This window comes from Geospiza fortis, unplaced genomic scaffold, assembly GCF_000277835.1.
Source record: "Geospiza fortis unplaced genomic scaffold, GeoFor_1.0 scaffold666, whole genome shotgun sequence".
Classification (NCBI taxonomy): domain Eukaryota; kingdom Metazoa; phylum Chordata; class Aves; order Passeriformes; family Thraupidae; genus Geospiza; species Geospiza fortis.
In genome coordinates, this window is record NW_005054470.1 from 950491 (window position 1) to 964093 (window position 13603).

General features: G+C 40.8%; 1 protein-coding gene across 1 annotated transcript in view; it reads right to left on the minus strand.

Moving 5' to 3' along the window:
* Positions 1-13603, minus strand: part of CUNH4orf50 (chromosome unknown C4orf50 homolog) — an 85258-nt gene that overhangs the window by 38063 nt on the left and 33592 nt on the right. Inside the window, exon 13 of the mRNA XM_031062850.1 lies at positions 13167-13409. Within this exon, the coding sequence (XP_030918710.1) occupies positions 13167-13409 (243 nt within the window). The remainder of the gene's footprint in view (positions 1-13166; positions 13410-13603) is intronic.

Genomic DNA, 13603 nt, shown 5'->3' on the forward strand with positions numbered 1-13603 from the left:
ACAGACCTGTCTGCCTATCCAGGGTGCTGAAGGGAAGCAGCTCTGAAGTTTTGCCTCTGATACATGAATCTTATCAAAAGTTAGTAAAAAATTATACAAATGCACAAGATCCAGTAGTCCCAGGGCAGTGGCAAAACCACAGCATTAACCATTGTCACCTCACTGTACTAAGAAAACAGTTTCCCTTTGGTTAGACAGGATGACATTATGATTATAATGATCCTCTCAATGTTTAGGGTACTTCACTGTTCCAGAGGGAGAATCCTGAGGTGGAACTTGCTAAATTTATGCCCAAGATTTCATTACTTGGATCCCACAATAGCCTGGAGTCACGTTTGCTGACTTCCATTCCTCCAGCATGGTCAGGCCCAGAGGAACAATGATAATTCCAGCCTAATTCCAGCCTCATTCCAGCTAACTTGCTTTCTGCTCCAACAAGCAAGATTTCTTTTGGTTTAGTAAATTAACTGGTACCTATCTATACAGAATAATGGGAATTTTTCCCCTCTCTTCCTGATTTCTGGGGAAAAAAACCAAAACCAAACAAGAATATTTGACCCACATCTCAGCCCACCTAGGAATTAAAACTTCTTAGAGGATCTAAAGAAAAAGAAATATTAACAACATGTTTGTAAATGTAATGATATATGCCCATATGGAAGGAAAAGCTTAACTGTCCTTTTCTGTGAAAGAAACTCAACAGATTGCCTAGAAATAGGCAGCTCCCATTCCCCTTATAAGGGAATCAAATGCCATCCAGATGGAAATTATCAAATGGATCAAACAGCTACATTTTATTCCCAAATGATCTTTGTTCTACTTATCACTCATTACACCAGGAAAATTATTTTTCCTGCAGCCCAAATATAGTAAAAAGAATATTATTTATCGTATGCTTGTTCAAAATACTCTGTATTGAAGGTTTCCCTGATGAGATATTGATCTTGACACACAAGAAGGGTGAGAAGAAAATTGTCCTTCCTAATGAGAACATTCCTTTAAGATCTGTGGAATCTTTTAATTCCCATTAAGCCCACACTGTCCTGGCAGCAGTTGGATCTGCAGCCACTTTCTGATGCCCAGGGTGATGAAATGCCCCTTCAGCAGCCCTGGCACTTGCCAGGTTTTAAAAAGAAGAATGCTACCAAGTCCCAGTGAAACCACACTGAGGTTCTCCTGCTAGTTTCATTTATACTGTCCAATGGGTAAATACTTCAACTGTAAATTTTCATTTAATAAAACCTAGGTTTAAAAATCACAAAGAATCCTCATCTTTGACCCTAAGTGATTATGTAGGGCATGTACAATCAATTTCAATATTTTAGGGGGCATTTTCAAAGACATGAGAGGCATTTGTTACCACCTAAAAGAAAGGCTATGAAATCTGAACTCCTGATTTTTTCTTATGACTTTGAAAAATTTCTGTAGCATTTTATGTGGTAAAAATAATATTTGTTTAAGCCTGTCCTCCCATAAATTTATGATTATATATAAGGATAATTACCCTATTCTCTTATATAAGCTCTAGCTATTTAATTATAATATGATCTTCTTTTAGCCTGAAAACCAACAGCAGCACTAGTACAGTTTTATATGAGGACATAAAATGTTTAACAGCTGTGGCTGACTGGCAGGACTAGATCAAGAGCATCTAATCTAACTGGGCCATGTAACACTACCTTTTATTTCACATTAATCATTGAACACGAGTTCAACTGTGTCATAGATCAACCAAGTGGGCCTATAAATTAGGCAATAAATTAGAAGTTGATTTTTTAATGGTGTGGTCACTAACAGATAAGACTGGGTTCAGGTGCAGCAATCCAAAAATACAAAGCTCCATGAGTACTGATAATCAAGGAGGAATTCAACAAGCAGTGTCAGATATTTTGTACAATTCTGTGACTTGGTAATTAGTCCCAAACCAGTAATTCTGAAGTGGGAAGAAGCCCCCAGTACCAAGCTTCCGGAGTATGCAGCTGAGAGATGCATAACAATGTATTGCTACAACCTCTGTTCAACTGAGAGCTCAAAAGTAGTAATTCATAATAAGTTCTATATCATGACATCTCTAATAAAACTTACAGACAGGACAACCTATTCTAAGGGGAAAGCTAGGCTGGAGTAATAAAATAGGAATGTTTTTACATTTTAAAAGGGTCAGATTTATCCACAACAGAAGTTATTGCTCTAATAATACTGCTGAGGCAATTGTCTTACTCATAACCCATTTATCTATAAAATTTACAGGGTAGCCCAGTACTGCAGAAGACAGTAAGACAGTATGTTTATTTCAAAACAGACAAGGAGTGTTTGCTTTCATGCTAGAGTTTAGAATTTTTTTCCCCCAAGGACCACTATTAAATTGAAGTAAAGCCTACTTTTCAAAGTGGTTTATTAAAGTGAAAGACGTGTCTTGACAATAGCATTATTCTTTCCCCAGTATCCAGTTTGCCAGTGCAGAGAGCAGCACTCACTCTTAGCTGACATGTCATCTTCCCTGGACCTGCAGGACTCTGAGCAATCACTTTTCATTCAGGAGCAGCAGAAACCACTTCCCTCCTATGCACTCTGCAAAGCTCCCAAGGAAGCATTCCAACAAGAAACAGCTTTAATATCACCTTACTTAGGACACAGAAATGAAGAACAACACAAAAGAGGTCAGAAGCCCTCAGAAGGAAACACTTGTGGTTAGCTGATTTCCCAGGAGAATGGCAGTGCTGCAACCACTAATCCACTGCAGAGAACTGCCCCCAGCTCAGGCTGAATCCATGTTTGAATACACTGTTTTATAAGCTGCTGTCTGTTCTGCATTGTCCTCTTTTAAACTACCCAAGAGGAAGCATGCACAAGTGCAGAGGAGTGCACAGTTCACAAATAAAGAACAATGAATCTGGCTTATTACCATGCAAAGGCTCCTGAGCATCAGCACTACACCTGGCACATGCTCAATACCTCACTTGATGAATGCTGCTTCTGATCTCCTGGGGCCTTCAGAGAATCTGTCAGGTCAACAAGGCTTCAGGAATACATGCTCATTCCATTTCCTGTTTAATCTATTTATAAACTGCTACCGAAACATTTTACAGTTAATCCAGAGTTTGTAACCATAAATTAAGACAAAACTGTACAGTTAATCCAAGCTTAAGTACAGAGGGAAAGTCCTCAGGTAGAACATTAAAAAACAAAAAAAACCACAAAAAACCAAAACAAAAAAAACCAAACAAAAAACAACAACAACAACAAAACACCAAAACCAACCCAGATAGATCAACACAAAAGAGAGGTTCCCAAGTATTAATGTCCGTTTTCCCTTCTATGAAGATTACTCCGGTGTTCAGAGCAGTCACCTTGCACTCAGGAGGAAGACTGCAAGTCTTTGCGCTGCTAAGCACAACCAGGTCACCACCATGAGACCTTGGTCACTTCACTACTAAAGTACCTTGGGTGGGAATCACCTCCCTTTCTTCCTGCAGTGTAGATTTGATACCTGAGGTAGTTCCATTCCACTCATCTTTATAGTGAGTGAGTTGAAAAGGTACCTCTGGAGTGCAGATCATCTTGCCTATTTTAGACCTACATTATGATGAGATGAACTCTGTCCTGTACATCAAGAGATGATTTCTCTTCATGGTGGCAGGGACACCAGGAGACTAACTTAGACTCACACATGTCCCAAGGAATCCCACGCCTTGGAGCATGACTCCAGCTTAGCTCTTAAACACATGGTAGGTAACCAACTCCCTGCCAGGGAGACAGACACCTGACAACCCCTGCTTGAAGGTCTGCAGTGTTGGCTGAGCTGTAAGCAATAAAGAGCTAAATTCTGTAGCCTAATAAAAACATCTTGTCACAAGAGAAGACCAGGAAATGTTGAATCAATTGTCTGTCCACATGAAAAAGTCAGTGCAAATGGCAGTCTCAGAGTCATCTCCAAAGGGGATTGTTGTTCTGGGAAAGATGCAGATGTCAGATATAATGGAATCACAGAATTACACAACATTTTTAGTTGGAAGGGACCCAGCAGGATCATAGAAGTCTAACTCCTGGCCCAGCACAGGACAGCTCCAAGAATCACACCACATGTCTGAGAGCATTGTCCAGGTACTTCTTGAGCTCTGTCAGGCTCATTGCTGTGACCCTTCCCTGGGGAGCTGTTCCAGTGCCCAGCCACTCTGGATAAAAAGCCCTCTCCTGACATGCAGTCCTAACCCTCCTCTGACACAACCTCAGGCCATTCCCTTGGCTCCTGTCACTGTCACCACAAAGAGATCAGTGCCTGCCCCTCCTATTCCCCTGACAGGGAAGCTGAAACTGCAGTGAGGTCTCCCCTCAGTCTCCTCCAGGCTGAACAGACCAAGTGACCTCAGCTGCGCCTCACAAGGCTTCCCCTCAAGGCCCTTCATCATCTTTTAACCCTCCTTTGGACACTCATTGCTTTATTTCTTTCTAATATTGTCATGCTCGGGACTGCACACATGATGTCACCTGATCTTGTTTCCACTGCTCATACATCCTCCTTTTATACCTTATCTCCAGAGGAAAATCCCTGCTCAGCCAAGACAGCCTTCTACCTCATCTGATAGACTTGAGACATTTAGGAATTGCCTGCTCCTGTGCCCTTACAAGGTGCTGCTTAAAAACTGACCAGCACAGATGGACCCCAGCATCTGAAAAAGCTTTTCTCAGGGAGCCTTACTCACCAGTTCCCTGAGCAGTCAGGAGTCTACTCTCCTCCAGGACTGAAGCTTTGCCGGCACTTTTCCTCCTGTTTAAAACAAGTGATTTTAAACTCAATCACTTAATGGCTGCTGCGGCCAAGACAGCCACCAATCTCCACCTCACTCAAGACTCTCTGTTAACAAGCAGCAAATCAAGGAGGGCATCTTTCTTAGTTGGCTTTCTTATGATTTACAGGAATCTCTTCATTCCTCAAAGATCAATTTATCAGTGTCATTGGCCTGGCTAGGCAGTGCTTTTTTCTGGCTCTCCTGAACACCATCACACAAGGTACTTTCTGAATGAACCTGATTGAGTCCATGTAACAGACCATGATTCCTGTCCACACCAGCTGCAGTTTTCTTTCTTAGGTTTCAAAACCCTGAAGAGGTCATGGCCTTCAACATGCTTTCCAAAACTCACTCAGGGCCAGCCACCTGCTACCCACCACTAATTCTCCAGAATTACTGCACAGCTCCTCCTGTGGTCATCTGCTCTTGAGCAGGCTCATGGTGACAGAAATGGTTTCTGGTTATGCTCACCAGGATATGTATGCTCTACAGACATTACACTTCTGCCTTGCAAAATGATGAGACATCAGATCATCTAGGAGTTATATAAAGTAAATTTATTATTTATTTCTGCCAAGTTCAGTTACTTCAAATGAGACTGTCTGCTCATTCATAAACAGTCATTTGCAAAGGATCTACCACACAAAAAAGGTCTCTAATTAACTGTTAATTCAGGAACCACATCATATTGGTGATTATAACCAGCACAGAAAAGGCACATAAAATTGTAAGGGTGGCAGAGATGAGCAGAGCCCAGTCCTTTGCTACCCACAGAGCACCTACATTAAGGAGTACATTTTCTCTTTTAAATCAGCTCCTCTGAGAGACAAGAACTGCCTTGTGTCCCCAAGCTCTCTGTGCAAACAGTCACAAATTAGCAATACCTTTCAGCTAGGCAACCTCACCATGAGATTTTAAAGCCCATTTACCAGAAGGGACTGTCTGCAGCCAGCTGGAAATGGAGATGTGGCTGCTGAGAGACAGAGTCCCCAGCCCACAGAGGGAAAGCAGAGAGGCAGCACTCAGCAGATGGTGGGGGCAAGGGACAGCCACATCCTCCCTTTTTAGCTGCAGCTTTCAGTGAGGGTGAGAAAGAGTCAATCTCAATTTTCAGCCTTGGAGCCACATTATAAAAAGCAGCAATGTGCTCCAGGTGCTTCCCCTTCAAGGAGGCTTTGCCAGCCAGCCATCCACTGACAAGCCACAAATTCCAAATTTCCCAAATGCAACTAATACAAGTCCAACAAAAAAAAAAACCTTCCAGCAATTCTTTACTGAAATTCCCCTTTGCTCCATGTTCTCACACCATAATCAAAAAACAGTGACTAGGCAGAACAGGTAGCATCTTAATTTCCAATTAATCACTGATTAAATACTCCCAGTAACCCATGAAAAAAAGAACTCTCTCTCCAGCCTTAGATATTTGACCTTACTCACTAATGGCTTGAACACACAGTGCCAGTGCCTGGGAACCAGGCTCACAGCTGCTCTGGACCACCAGGCTGAAACTGAGCTGCTCCTGCACCCAGCTGAACCTGACCCACCATCTGTAACAGGATCCTCTGGCTCTTTTCTTTTGTTTTTTTCTCTCTTTTTTTTAAAGACCTGCTTACTTCACAAGTCATAGCTTTTTCTCTCAAGAACTTCCCACACTACATCAAGATTTCCAAAGGCAGATAGTTTGCATTACATGAAATATGACAGTGGCCACAGTCCAAGAGCCCTTTAACAAGGGTGTAAGTCAGTCTGGCTCCCACCACAGGAGTTTGATACTTTCCCTAGGGGTGCCTCACTCCCACTCAGAAAAGGCTCAATGGTTTATGCAGATAAAAGCAAAATTGTGCTAACAATATTTTATGCAACCACCGATCTTTTTCCCCTGTCTCTTTCAGCAGCAAAAGAGACAACAGGGAGCTGAACTGCTACAGGACAAAGTGTCCCCTGCTGGCCTGGTCCCACTGTCATCTACATAAGGGTTGGCATGTGGGGCACACAAGTGAGTGTCCTTCCCATGGAATTTAGTTAATTTGGGAAGGAGAAGACAGATTGATATGTACCTGGATTTTTAATCTGCAGTGCAGTCAAGGTACAACCAGATCTTCCACTGCATAGTCTTAGTTCCCTCTTAATTTAAGGTTTAAATTGAATCTTTAAAATGAGAATTAATGAAATCAGTCTCTACTCTTGTCCTTACTTGTATTTGTAAATCCCAAGACAGAGGAAAAAACAAAGCACAAAAAAATAATCTGCAGAAAATCACTTCTCTCTATTATTTTAAACCATATTTATTTATGCCAAACTGCATGCAATTATACCCATATATATGTGTATATATATGGACATAAATATTTTATGCACATTTATATGTAAATGAACACATTATTCTATGGTTCACCATTATTCTGACTGATAGGATGGTCAGAGCCAGATAGACTGCTGACAGACTATATTCCTAGCTAGATGTAATAGGCCATTCTTTCTGAAATATCTGGTTTTCTGTCCCAGCCTTTGTTGCTCTCCTCATTCCCAAGAACAAAGAATTGTGAGAAGGATGGACCTAAGTCAGTGCTACCAGGTGCCTGACCTGATGAGAATACATTTGTGCAAAGAGATATGTGAGGTCTTTTGGTTTAATCAGGCCTTAAGAGAAAGGTTTGCACTGTAGAAATCTTTCATGCATTATCTGGTTTTAATTAGGGGCTTTAATATCCATCAGCTTATGGGCTCAGTGAAAAGGCTGTTACTAAGAAGGTACTAGATAGTGCTTTTAAAAATCAGAATTGCTACTGAAAAAAAAATATAAAGAGGTGTTCTTAGGGATTTAATCATAGGCAACTTGGTTCTGTTCTCTCCTACAAATACCAGTCCTGAGGATGAAGCTGAGTGACCACAGACTGAACATAAGACCTGATTCCCAAATTTCCTATGGAACTGAAAACTTTCCATAGCACAAGGCAAGCAATACATGGGGGGTAGCAGGTTTCACAAGCAACCCTTCTGCATTTTTTTACAAATATTTAGTATACAGAACAACCTAGGATCCTGGCATCTTTTACCTGAAAAAAATCGAGTTTTGTCATCTTCCCTACTTCTCTGTGCCTTCCCAGCCTTCTCCAGCATATCAGTTCTCAAAGAGGAATGGAGAAAATGTTCCTTCCACTGATTCTGATCAAACCATTTCTGTTGTACACATTTATAAGATGTAATGGGCAACTTTACCTTTTTAACTTGCAGAATGAATTCTTTCTAGCTAGGTGAGACTGCAAGCACAGTTGAGTGCAGACAAAATACAGGGCAACTTACCATTTAAAAAATATTATGAATGCTATTTTCCTGAAAAATCAGAGAAGTAGTCTAACACAGGAATTGTACTGACTAAAGAGAACTCTTTTAAAATATGCATGACCTGTCAGTCTAGGTTTTCTTTGCATTTGAACATAAAAACTGGCATTACATTCCCTGTTTATCACTTCACCTAGCAGTGAAGAGCAAAACAGCTGAAGCACAATTGCAGGAGGATTATTAGTTTTCTTTAATTTCAGGAAAATGCTCATTCAGTGTTGGAAGAAAGTGATGGATTTTTTTTCACCTCTTACAGAAGAAAGGCTATTCTTCCCAGTGGTTTTTGATCCTCAGATTCCAGTTCCTCCCCCATGTGGGTACAGACTACTCCACAGTGCAGTTTTAGTCTCAGATACACAATGAGTTTCCTTTTTATGTTTATCTCTCACACAGCCTTTAGAAAGCACTATGCACTATTTCAGGTTTCTGCTTCCATGGAATTCTATTTCTAAGTAATACTTCTGTTGAAACTAGAAACAAAAGCTATAACTTTGCTGCTAAAAAGAGATATTTTGATTTCAGTATTAGGTAGCTCAAATCTAGAAAAAAAGAACTGGGCAAATATTGCCTGTGTATATTAATAAACACTTGTTCGATATTAACTATTGATCCCAGAAAATTGTTTCCTGTGCTGTTTCAAACAATATCTCTGGGAGTGGAAGAGTCTGAGCAGGCTCAGTGAGCATCAGTCAATAGGCAGCATGCTGTCACCCAGCCTCCTTCCAAGCATCCTCCTCATCCAGCCCAGTGTGGATAATGCCACTCCACTCATGCAGGTCCATGGATGGCAAAGAGCAGAGCACAGGTGGCTCAACACAGGCCAATTCAGATTTGCTCTGCAAGCACATGGCTACTGATCCCACTTCAATGTAGAAAAAACCCAGCAAATAGTTCACAGAATAAGGGCCAAAATTAATTATCCTGTATAACTCACTGAGCAAGCTGAGACTCCCACAGGACCTCAGCTCAGCAGGACACCAATAAAAGAACCATCTGGTCTGACACTGTACATTTTGGGTCAGGTTCTATAATGACCATGTTTAAATAATCTGAAGTTCCTTGTTTGATGGTGCAATGCACCCTCTCATTTTCTTGTAAATCAACTAGCGCATAATTATTTGGTATGATCTTACCATCACTTCTCATTTGTCCATTCAGTAGTGGGAAAAATGGAGTAAGACAGAGGTTTAAAGGAGGAAATCTTTAGCTGACTCACCTTTTCCAGTGCTGCTGCATGCAGCTCTCCAAACTGCTGCTAATTTATTGCCATTCCTCCACTGTAGTGTCCAAACTTCTGCATTTTTAATTAAGAGAAATGAAAAGCAGCTGAAACAGCTGGCCAAATGGTAACTGTGGTGTCTGCACATCTTTAAACAATGCTTTGTAGTAGGAAGAATGGATGTCCTAAAAAATTAAAACCACAAGGGGCTACAGGATTTTAACTGAAATCTGTGACTTGTGAAGCAAAGCAGCCAAGTGCCAGCACAGAATCCATTTGCTGGATCAATTGCTTGAGTCCATTTTGAATTATTGTGCTTCAAAGCAGGTAATATCCTTGCAAATGTCTGTTCTTCCATCTACATCTCTGTGTCTGCAGCCCTTGTTCAGGAAATTATTAGTTCCAGCAGGAGGAAGAATGGGGCCAAATAACCTAATTAGCTTAAAGTGAAGCCTGAACACTTTAAATAAACCACACTTATCTGTGATAGAAAGAGACTGGACTGACAAAGGCTTAATTTCATGGAAAGTCACCATAGCCCCAAACAAAGTAGATTGCTTCACTAGGGTAACAAAGACTTATTATCATAGTATCACGGAGTATTATTATTATTAATATCCTTATTATTAGCACACTTCATGCATTATGATCTGACCTCAGAGTGAACTGGCAGGCCCTGTATTTTACTGTCAGCAAGATAAAGATCCAAGAAGTTCTCACAATGGCTAATTCTTAAAGCATCATTTTATCAATGTAACAGTTACCGTGTTCAATATTTACAAGAGGTTTTGCATATCAAAATATCTTAATACTTGACAAGGCAGCTGATGGCTGGATAGCAGGTATATCTGTCTTCAGAAGTTCTGGCCAGGCATCGGGCAGAAGTGAAAGACACATAAAAGCAAAGCCCACATTTTGGAATCTCACTGGAAGCTCCTGCTTAGGCAGCATTCAACAGCATCACTTCCAGGGACTATTTCCATTTCCCTTGGCATCTGGGGTGTGCTTTCTAAAGCTGTGTTGGATGAAGAGCAATTCAGTTCCTGCTGCACTGCTACCTTACCGAGCAACTGAAGGCAGCTTTCCACAATAAAGTGTGAGTGTGGGCATTAATATTTCACCAAAACCAGGCTTTTTATTTCTGGCTTCCAAAAAACAAGTAGTAACATACTATGAATCAGCTGGGGTAATCAACGGAGGCAGAGGAAAAGCACAGCAACTGTGACATGCATTGCTGTGTGTGAATGCCCTTTTCTAATAAAAGTGATGAAAAATATAGAATAATGATAAACATGTATGAATAATGGGTGTTTTCCAAAGTGTTAACTCTGGTGAGATCACAATATAAATCGGCATTTTGCGGAATTTACAACCATGCACAGTTAAACTTCCCAGAGCCAACCAGCACCAGTGCACTCATGCACCTGCACAGACACACTGCTCCCTCCTCCTTTTCACAGCCAGGACGCACCCAAGGCTCCTGGAGCCGTGACCACAACTGTTTCTGAGCCAGACTGTGAGGAAGTGCTGTCCTGGTGGCACCAGCACTGCTGGCCTGGCACTCCACACACTTCTCCCTGTGGCAGGGGTCTGGCAGCACAGGGTGCAGCCTGCATCATCCATCCTGTGAACTCAGATATTTCTGTGCCCACAACGCCCATGCTGTCCCCTCAAGAAAGTGGCTGAGGACATGTCCAGTAAAGGTACTCAAGCTGAGCTACAATTTTTTACTTAAAAGCAGCAATTGAAGGATGCTATTTTACAGATACTAGCTCCTACAGCAATACACTGAATGTCCTGCTGGAGGTGGGCCTATAAAAAAAGAAAGATATATTTTTAAAAAATATCCCAATAGTAAAGAAACACAGCAAAATTACCCTCTAATTTTTGTAAAATTAATTTCTAGGAAGTCCATGACACTACATTTCCTGAAATTCCAAAGGAAACAGTCACACAAGGGAGATGTTATTTCAGAACTTGCCACGGCATGCTGAAGAAATAGGTTATACATAAAAGCAAAAGTGATTTAATAGATTTATTTCACAGTTTCAGTTAAAAGAAAATCAAATCACCAACAAAAGGTGAAAAGAAAACGGGGAGGTGGTCTGGCTAATGAAAAATCCATGTATTTCAGTGATCTCAAATGTTCTATGAAATTCTGATCATAAAAACTATCACAGCTCTTTTCCATATAAATTTTCCAGTCATCTCAAACTACTTGCTAGGCCATGTTAACTAGTAAAATATCTGTGATTAAAAAAAAAATAGTACTTTTGTATCAACGGGAAAAATCCCATTGCTAAGATGTTTACCTTGTTTTATTTCTGCAGGTTTTATTCTTTCCCATACAGCTGATTTCTCCCCACAGGATATCGACGTTTATTACTTGCTGACAACATGTCTGGCAAATAGCTTTCTGCTGCGGTAGCTGAGCTTGAGCCATCTGTTTTTTCTCTAGAGAGCCATGCCTTATTCAGAATGGCATTTTTGTGTTTCATTCCCTGGGCAATAGCACCTGCAGGCTGGTTTCCCATTATCTGACCCCAGAATTGATCATCGTGTTCCGATCCCGCCCCTCCGTGGCCCAGAGCCCGGCACGGTCCAGGGGCACCACAGCATCCTTCAGCCCTGGCAGCAGAGCCCAGGGGGCTTCCCCAGGCATCAGGACAGGCTGGGACCAGCCCATGGGTCTGAGCTGGAGGGGACAGCTGGAGGTACCTGACGAGGGAAGGAAAACAGAAACCTTGGATGTCCCAGTGGGTTGTTGTATGCTTTTATGGAAACAGGATGCTCTATGCACTGAGGCTGATATCAGCTGTGGCCTCCCTATAATTGTACAAGAGGCCCATGTCCTCTTTTATTGGGATTTAATTAAAAATCATATGATTTATATAAAAAAATAACCTCTGAGTTCACAAAGATCAATCAAAGAGCTACTTGCATTCTGCTGTTCATAATAGTTTTCTTTCATGGCCATATTTTCATTGGTCTTTTTTTCTGTGTGAGTGGGAGAGAGAAAAGGACCAGGAAACTTGATTTGAACCATTACATTTAGCCCCTGTTATATCAGGATAACATGTTATCCAAATTCTGAGTCACCATTTCATTGCATAATAAATTACTTAACTAAAAGAAAATCTCAGTATCTTCCATGCTCTTTTCATTAATTACAAAAGCAAAAACTATGCTTTTGTTTTATTGCATTTATTTTAATCCAAGATTATAAAGGAAATTCACTGGAGTAATATTTTTAACTACTCTACCTAACTGGCTGCAGTAATTTCATATTTGACTTTTGTTCCCATACAAGCATGGAGAGGTTATGTTGTCTTGGAGAGGCTGAAATCTCTTGCGTGTTTAGTTTAGCAGCAGACTGTCACAAATGCAATTGCAATTGATCAGCTCTGTTCTTAACAGGATTCCTGCAGTTAATGGAAATTACTATAAAGAGCTTCAGGGCATAGGAATAATTGGATCACTAAAAAAAAAAAAAGAATTGGAAGCAAAAAAAGGTAGGACAAGATCAACATAACAACTTTTTTTAAAACATCCAACAATTTGCAAAGATTATCTTACCATAGAGGTAATAAGGCACACCATGATGAAATCAAAATCTTTTAATTATTTTTATAAGCCCCTCTTAAACAATGGGAAAGAAAATGCATAATGAAAAACATTAAACAGTTATTATTGTCAGCTTGTCTAAGCTAACAATCAACTGTGCATCTCTGGAAGGAATCATTCAAATCTCTCTATCTTCTGCCAAGAATAAGAGATTTCACTGGACTAAAAAGAGTGAGAAAACTTTTACTGACCTGGCAGTTTTTGAGGTGGTTTTCTCTCAGCTCTCGATGCAAGGCTGTGATCCTCTCTGGGCTTGGTACTCCAACAGAAGAACCAGCACACAGATTTGGGGTGAGGGGAGAGCTGTGGGGGCCCCCCAGCCCTGGCTGAGAGTCACCAGATGCTGACCCAATCCTCCTGTTCCCTTTGGCACCTGCCACAGGATCCTCTGGCTGTCCACGAGCCTGTGAAACATCTCTGGAGGAAGGCAGCATCTGCAAGAGAAAATAGCATTTTAAGAAATTCAAGATTGATTAAGTTTTCCAGTGCTGCTCGTTTTGGATTAGTGGAAGCCATTTGGATGAGTTCAGTAAAAGAAATACTCACAGAAATTAACTGTAAATAAACTATATTTAGCAAAATAAGGGAAAAGATAACATACCAATTGTTTCAGATTTTGAGCATTCCT